At 27.3% G+C, this 9,228-nt stretch overlaps 1 protein-coding gene across 1 annotated transcript; it reads left to right on the forward strand.

Moving 5' to 3' along the window:
• Positions 1-2,553: 2,553 nt before the first annotated feature.
• LOC122859807 (speckle-type POZ protein-like A) lies at positions 2,554-7,473 on the forward strand. Its single transcript, XM_044163494.1, has 2 exons — positions 2,554-2,952; positions 7,456-7,473. The coding sequence occupies exons 1-2, from the start codon at positions 2,554-2,556 to the stop codon at positions 7,471-7,473; spliced, it is 417 nt and encodes a 138-aa protein (XP_044019429.1).
• The last annotated feature ends 1,755 nt before the right edge of the window (positions 7,474-9,228 follow it).

The following is a 9,228-nucleotide window of genomic DNA, read 5'->3' on the forward strand; positions in this document are numbered from 1 at the left end:
ATACTTTGACACGTTTTGCGAGCTCAGCTTTAAATTTCACGCTCGTCTTCATATTCAAAGGAAATGAAACAAAAATATACATCATATTAATTCTTCCACTTGAGTAAAAATTAATTAAGTAATTTGTTAATTAATAGTTTTAAATAATTTAAATTAATTTTATATACCATGCTTGAAGAAGTTGATTGATCACTTTTAAATATACTGACGTTACATATTGTAACTTGCAACAATAATAACACCATCGCAAGTGCCAATTCAATTATTTTTTTTTTTGCCTTCCATTATATTCATAATTTATTTATGTTATGTTGAATTTTTGGATGAGATTTTACATGCCTATGGTGTGTTTGTAATACGAAATAGTACACGTGTGGCCTTGAATGTTTTATTGGAATATTCGTGAAGCCAGCTGAATAGGTAATAAAAGTATTGGTTTATGATGAACATTCGGTCTTGGCCTTTGAGTCTTTGGCCTTGGTCCCGAAATTAATTGCATTGGCATGATCGTTTATACTATATGTATAGCTTTGTCATTAAAAGGAACATATATAATTTACATCTACATGTTGTCTAATTATTTAACCTACCTAAATATATTTGAGATCTGATTTAATTAATATTAAATTATACAGTTAAATAAATGAATAAATAGTTAATTGAAATATCATATTTAAATATAAAAATTATAACATATAATAATTTATTTTAAATACAAAAATAATAAAAATGAGTCAATAACATATGATTTAAGATTCAATATTGTACCTGTTTAGTTTTTTTTTAAATGTGTTAAATTATCGATTTTATATACACTGTAAAAGTTTTATACTTTTATCAAAATAAAATTATACCAATTTGTAAAAATAATATTACGGAATATACTTAAATAAAGTTACGGAAAATCCACAAAAACATCTTGAAATCACTTTAAATTTATGTGCTAATCCATAAAAGTTACGTAGGAATCTGAAGAAATTCGTGTACACTTTTTTAATCCTCATTAAATCAAAAATATTTGTAGGATTATCTATATCAAATTTATAAAATAATCTGCAGCTTATAGTCATGTTAATGTTTTACAACTTGTAATAGTATAACTTCGTAAGTGATAATTATTGTACCAACAAGCTGAAAGAATGATAATCACTTTTTACAATCAGCTATTCTATATCACAATAATTACTTACACTTTTTATATCAACAGTTTCATCATCAGATTCTGCAGCTTCTTCTGAAATAACTACAGTTTTTTTTTTTCTATTTTATTTGTTGTTATTGTTCTTTACATCGCATTCAATATATTTTTGATGATTGAATCATTTATATATATGACAATATATTGTGTATGTGAAAAAAATAAATTTTATATATATATAGTTATGTATAAAAATCTGAATGAAAAATAATGCTATACCTATATCTCATATGTTGATACTATTGGTACATATCGTTTGAGGTCTGGACAGCTGTTTTATATGATTTAGAGTTCGTATACAAATCGTCAAAAAAATCGAACAAAAAACCAACGCAACATGAAAGTTATTTCGAAAAAAAACTGTGTTTGTTTATTATTGAGAAATATTGTTTTATAATAAAAAATTTTCAATTTTAATTGTTGTATATTATCATCATAGTTATCAACGCGTATGTCAATCAATTTGTATAGATTTTTTGATTAATCGATATAAGTTTATTCAACCATAATACCCAAAATCCATTATGCCTGAGTATGGTGAACGGGTTGAACCACTAAATGAACCTCGTGATGCTAGAAGGAAATAGAGAAAGAGCCTCAAGTTATATATCCACTATACCGAATATTTCCGAGTGACGGATTTAAAAAGTGGTGGCTACGTCTGACTAGTGGGGATATAACTCGGATAATTTGAGGCTCCTTCACTTCTAGCATCGCAAGCGATCGCAACTCTCGAGGTTCATTCAGTGCCAGTGCCTTGTTTAGTGCCCAGTGCTATCAACCGGTTCAACCATAGTGTCTGAGTTAAGTTGTACAGATACGCAAACACAATTGTGCCAAAAAAAAAATTTATTGGTCTAGAAGAAATATTAATCAACACAATCATGTTCCATGCTGGATCTCCTAAGGTTTATATGCAACAGATAATGTCAAAACAAGACTCTGTTAATGGCATGGAAACTTTTGAATTTGCATGTGAGGGGACAATTATGAACTTCTGTCAGTCGGCCACGGAAAAAATTATATCATCAAGTTTTTCATCTCATTATTCTGATGTTAATGATGAATGGTTTTTGGAAATAGAACATATAGGCCAATACCTATGGGTGGAGCTACGACTTCAATCATTTAATAATATTTCACAATATTTATTACAAATAGAATGTAAAATATCAAATAATTATAATGAAATATATAGAGAACATACATTCAGTAAATTTCCAGACAAAATTAAATGGGATATTTCTAGATCAAACTTCTCAAATGCACGTCGAAATCCCCAACAAATTGTACAAGTGAATGGACATGATACTATACAACATACTAATGTACTCAAAATTTGTTGTAGAATAACAATGTCGAAAAAACCAACGAATAATAATTCTGATGTAATTTCAACATTTGATGCAACACAACAACTGAGTGCAGACTTGAAAAAACTTTTGTCAAATGAACAATTATCTGATGTTACAATTCAAGTGGGTCAAAAATCATTTCCTGCAATCAAAGGAATTCTTGCAGTACGCAGTCCAGTTTTTTCTGCATTGTTTAATCACGAACAATTAAAAGAAAATAAAAAAAACGAAGTTGTCATTGAAGATATTGATGAAGATGTTTTTGAAGAATTTCTACATTTCATGTATACTGGTGAATCGCCAAATGTTAACAAAATGCCAATTGAACTACTTGCTGTTGCTGAAAAATATCAGGTTGATTGTCTTAAAAATGTTTGTGAAAAAATAATAAGCGGAACGGTAAATTTTGATAATTTTGCAAGTATATTTGTTTTTTCTGATAAATATAATCTTAAAAAACTGAATGAAAAATGTTTAGAATTTATGAAAAAAAATTTACAAGCTGTTTTGAAAAATGAAACATTTAAAGCTTACAAAAAAAAACATCCTGAAATTTTTGTAAATGTTCTTGGGGAGTTGCTGTTGTCAGCAAATATAGTTAGTTATAGTTAAGAAAGTCGTAAAATGAAGAAGTTCCATTGGTTTTGTTTAAACAAAAAAAAAAAAAATAAGTAAAAAAAAGCAGTTTTATTGATTTTATATTAAAAATTTTGAGATTAATTACTTAATTTTTTTCTAAACCACTATTGTAATAAAAAAAAAATATTGAAAAATAAAATTTTATCAATATAGACCTATTTTTTTAGAAACCTCATTATCCGTTTTTTAGTAGTTAAGTTTGTTTTTAAAAAATATTTTATTTTGTTTCGAAATTCAACTCTCATGTATTCATGATAAATTATCATGACTACATTGATAATATTTAAAATTCATAATAATAAAAATTGAAATGATAAAAAAAAAAGCTTGCTTATTCAGTTTTTCAGAATTCATGACTCACTACAGTACTTGGGCTTATCAGTAAAAAAAACAACAAGATAAAACCTTCAATGATTCATTTATTTCATAATAATTATGTTGGTTTATATATTTTTTTTTTATTATTAGACAAAACGACTATAAAACAAAGTTTGTGAATAGAGAAAAAATAAATAATCCAAGTTTATGTAAATTATTTATTTTAAAACACAGAGTTATTTTACTATGATTTATTGTTAGAAATAATTTAATCAACACAAATATTTTAATAAGTATTATTTATTAAATATGATAAGTCAGTTGACAATCCGAGATGGACGCAAGATTAATTAAAATGTATCTGGATCGATACGCTTCATGAGACCACACCGAGACGAGTGACGACCAAGAGGAAGTAGTGGGTCCAACAGGGCCCGGCCGTTGGGATTTTGTTTATGTTGTTTATATTTGCTTTTTCTTAGAAAAAGCTATGGCCTGATGTTGTATTGCGTCATGTGTTTTCATGACGCATTTGTAATAGAACTCCGCTTAGTCAGTAGGGCTTCATGCGGTACCGAGACTAGTCTCGGTCTCGCATGCGTCGTCTCGCGAGACGCGAGACCGAGACCGAGACCGAGACCGAGACCGAGACCGCCTTGAATCAATAAAACGATACCGAGACCGAGACCGAGAGAGTCAGTTCGAAAGTCCTTGCCAGTCTCGCGACTTGAAAATTTTAAATAATATTTTCCTTCTTACCGTATCGAATCATATTGAAAAAAAAGAACTGTTATATTCCTGCACAGTAAGACACTGCACAGTAGGGCACTGACGCCAGAGTCACAAGATATTTACAAGCCTTATGTATATCAATGAAAATTGTAAAGACTTAAGTTACGCCAATTATATTTTCCTCAACTGATATTTTTTGTATTCGATGTTTCAAAAGCAATGATTTACTTCTTGGAAAAAAATTCGATGAAGTAAAAGAAAAAAAAAAAAGAAAATATACTATTTGTTTATGGCATTTCTAAAGACTTTTCTCAGACTAATTTAAAAAACTTTGGTTTAGAATCGAAAATTCAAGGTATTACAACTGATAACGCCTCTTCGAATATGACATTTGTTGAAGAACTAGAAAACGAGATGGAAAAAATAGGATACTCGATAAAAAACAAACGTCGTATATAAAAATAATTCTCGTCATAATTTTGTATGATTAATCAATTTTATTAATAATAAAATTAATAATCAATTTATTAATTAAAATAATTCAATATTTATTGCATTATTTTATATTTTATAATTTTAAAAAAATTAGGTAATACAATATTAATTGTTTTTATTTTACACGAATTTAATATACATGGTATTATTCAATCACTTTTTTTACTTTACTTGGATGAATAAATATTAGTATAAAAGCGAGACCCGGCGATACTTGCGAGACGAGACCGAGACCGAGACCGAGACCGAGACCGAGACCGAGACCTGGTGCGAACGAGCGAGACCGATACCGAGACTCGTCGAATCTCGTCTCGTCTCGTCTCGTACCGCATGAAGCCCTATTAGTCAGCCACCTCTGGGCCAATATCGACTCCTAATATTATTTTAAATATTTTCTTACATTATCGATGCCAGAACTCAAATATAAAAGAAGAGGATAATTATTTTTATTATCAAAACATCATTAAAAAATGTGCTGGTGTTGATGTTACTGATGAGTTCTTGTAGATGAACACATTATGTTCGACTAAAGTAAAAAAAACAACATGACTATTTGTAATATTACGGCGAAGAGTTGGCCACCTCCGTGCCAGTATCAACTCCTAATCTTACTACAAATATTTCTTACATAACTTACCATGCATTTAATAAAATTCTGTAATGCCAATTATATCAGCACCTTTAAAAGACACTGGACTTAATTAAAATAATCAATCATTTCAATTTTAAATTAATTAATTTAGTATTTTGAAATTTAAACTTTTAAATTTTTTCAATAGGCGTTGAATAACATTACGTCTAATTGACAGTGTATACTCATTGATAGTTAAATTTTGTTGATTTAATAAATTTTCAAGTTTCAATAGAGCAAGTCCAATTGACCAAACACCATCATATATTGTTGCTGAATACTTTGACTCAGTTACACCACACTTTGCGAGCTCAGCTTTAAATTACACTATCGTCTTTATATTCAAAGCAACTGAAACAAAAACACATCATATTCTTTTACTTAATTCAATTATTTTTTTTTGCCTTCCAGTGTACCTATTTATAATGTTGGAATTTTGATATAATTTATTTAATAACTTTAGTTTATTCAAGACAGCAATAATGAAATACAATAAAAGATTATTTAATATTTTATTCATGCATTGAATTTTTGGATGAGATTGTACATGTCTATGGTGTAAAACGAACTAGTACACGTGTGGCCTTGAATGTTTTCTTGGAATATTTGTGCGGCCAGAATGGGTCATAAAAGTCTTGGTTTATGATGAACATTTTGGTTGTTACATTTAAGATATTCGTTGCATTATTTATAAAATTTATAAAATTTTTGTTATGTTAATGTTTTACGACTTGTAATAGTATAACTTCGTAAGTAACAATTGTACCGACTAGCTGAAAGAATGTTAATCACTTTTTACAATCAACCATAGTATTTAATAACATTGATATTATTATCGATATATAATTATCAACTCACAGTAAAAATAAAACGACGAGTAATTGAAAAAAAATTCATTCCTGTCAGTGCAACTTCATCGACTGTTAATTGATATTGAAGACGTTCAGCCTTGAAAAAAAATTAAAATAGAAATAAATTAGAACAGTTGTAAATAAATCACCACGATTGATCAATAAATTTAAAAAATTAATAATTATTTTAACCTCTCGTGTGAATAACGAAGGAGAACAACAATAGATTTTTGGTAAAATAATTTTACTTTGATTGTGAATTCTAGTAGCGGACATTGTAACAGCTGTTATTCTTGAAATAATAAATAAAAATGATGCAAAAAAATAAACATAAGCTAGAGTTCCATCTGCGGTAATGCTGTAATATTATACAAAAATTCACTTTTCACTGTCAATGAAAAACTATTTACCTTTTTTTAATTATTACTTACAAAATTCCATTATAAAGTTGAATACATATAATATACAAATTTATAAAATATGATAAAAATATTAATGGTGAAATTGTTTTATCTGTTTCTTTTACCAAGTCACTTAACTTAGCATATTTTTCTCTACATTGAAGCCAATAAATTTCATTACGTTCTTTACGAAGTGATTTTATTACTGATTTATTTAAATATTTGTATTTTTCAGCTAAACCAGTCGCCACCTAAGCAATACGTGATAATATTTTTCTAAATTACTTGGTGTTTTTTGTATTACTCCGAGGTGAATTTTTTTTAAGAGAATAATTCCGGAAAAATATTTAAAATGAGATTGTTTTCACTATTTAAGTGTGTTTTCTTTTTTTTTTAGTTTTAAAATACTTATTATATTTTTAAATTTTGACTTGGTCAACTCCGAAGATTTAAAGAAAGACAAAAACATGTAAATTTTTCCAAAGTAATATAGAGTAATACAAAAAACATTTATAAATAATTCATAGAAATTTTTTGACCAGGGAATTTAGTAAAAAAGTTTGTAATTTTATATTGAATATATACGTACTACTACGATGAAGACATCTGTGAAATTCCATTGGATTGTACTGACTTTATTAATAATATACAAAAATAAAACTGCCGCAAATCTCCAGTAAGCTGTTAGAAAAAAATTACAAAAATGAATTAATAAATAAAAAATATTCAATTTAAAATTTCCATTAAAATTAGATATATATATTCTCAATCAAATATGAAATATTTTCTCTAGAAAAAATAGAAATTTTTATTCTTTTAAATACTATACTTACAGATTGCAGAAACATCATAAGATTTTTCTAAATTATAAGCTTCAGCAAAATGATTATACAATACAGATAAATCTTTGGACATACTAAAAGCTTCTTTTGTGTTGAAATAATTTAAACTGTGTTCAATTGTTGCAGCTAACATCATTATTGATGATATTGTGATTAATTTAAATCGTAGGTTTGAATTTTCATCACAAAAACTAGAAAAATTATTATATAAAAATATATAAAAAAAATCACTTGTGACGAAAATTAAAATTTTCAATACTCCGGTGGGTCATGTGCAATTATTAATTGGTTTAGTTTTTTTTTTTAAATAAATGTCATATTGCTCATAGGTTATGTCGTTTTGTTTACTACGGAATATAATTATAAACATATGTTCATCTGTGTGAGTGAGTTTTACTGAGCAGGGCTGCCAACTTCGTGCGACTAATCTGTCTCAATATAATTTTGACAGATTCCAATGTTAATCAGTTCCGTGACTCCAGTAAAATTTTTGTAATTAATCATCAATATCTTTGTCAATTTTAAGATATCGCTTCATATTTTGCGGCAAATTGTAGATAAAAATAAAATGAAACTTAAATTAGTCGGTGGAAATTAGATGGATAGTTTAAGAGTTATTAATTTTTTAAAAAAGACAAAATGACAAATTTGATATTTTTTAGCATTTACGGCTTTAATAATTACTTTTAAAAACGAAAATATATATACGAATTGTAGGTATTAAAAATACGCTTCTTTTGATCATAATATGAAGTCTCTAGGTCTATTGGCTAAGGAGCTACGACACTTTTTTTTTTTTCTTAGACAAATTCAATACGTAGGTGACGCGAAGCGTCCCACCTACGTAAAAAAAAAAAAAAAAAAATACATATGCGTGTAAAATAATTAGTTTTTTGTCTATCATAAGTATATACAAAAATTTTAAACCTGTTTATATGCTTTTCTGTAATTGCCCATTTTTTTTGAAGTGTTATCCACGCTTGACAAATTAAAAAAAAAAACATAACTACCATCAAATTGCTACCGAAAAAAACAACGTGTGTTATTGAATCTGAAAATAGAAGTATTACATATAAAAAATTATTGAATAATCATGTGATGAATCATAGAAAGTGATAAAATTATTACCTAAAATTTTCGGTGCACCAGATTTTATAGCTTGGATAAGTAAAACTACCATAGTCAAGAAAATGCATAATATTGATGTAACAATAAAAATACTGTAATATGTTTTAAATGATTTGATTTTAAATGTCATCATTGTTGGATCACTATTTGATACTCCTTCGATGGGAAACATTCCGAATAATTGACTGAATATTATGATAGGTTTCATAGCATTATTAAAGGTCTCAGCACTCTGTGATTTTGAATTAAAAAAATATTAAAAATAATAATAACTGCTTAAAAATGAAAATTAATAAAAATAGAATTCTTATTTCTTACTTTTAATTTTGAAGTATTTGGAACTTTAGTGATGATGCTGGCACTATCAAAAGGATAAATTTTACTTTTCTGACTTCTTTTGATGAGACGATTACTAGTCGACTTGAAATTTTCACTACTCTCTGGTAACATGATGTTTTAATTTAAAAAATATTACTAAAAGAATGTAGCTTTACAAAAGCTTATGAATTACTGTCGTGTCTGGATTTTTTTATTTTTTATTATTGTGTGTTTAACAATCTGATACGATGAGTAAAAATCAATCTAATTGTAGGTTTACTTGTTTGAGTAGATTCCGTGACACTGCCCCAGATAGAAAA

The sequence above is a fragment of the Aphidius gifuensis genome, linkage group LG6 (assembly GCF_014905175.1).
Source record: "Aphidius gifuensis isolate YNYX2018 linkage group LG6, ASM1490517v1, whole genome shotgun sequence".
NCBI lineage: Eukaryota > Metazoa > Arthropoda > Insecta > Hymenoptera > Braconidae > Aphidius > Aphidius gifuensis.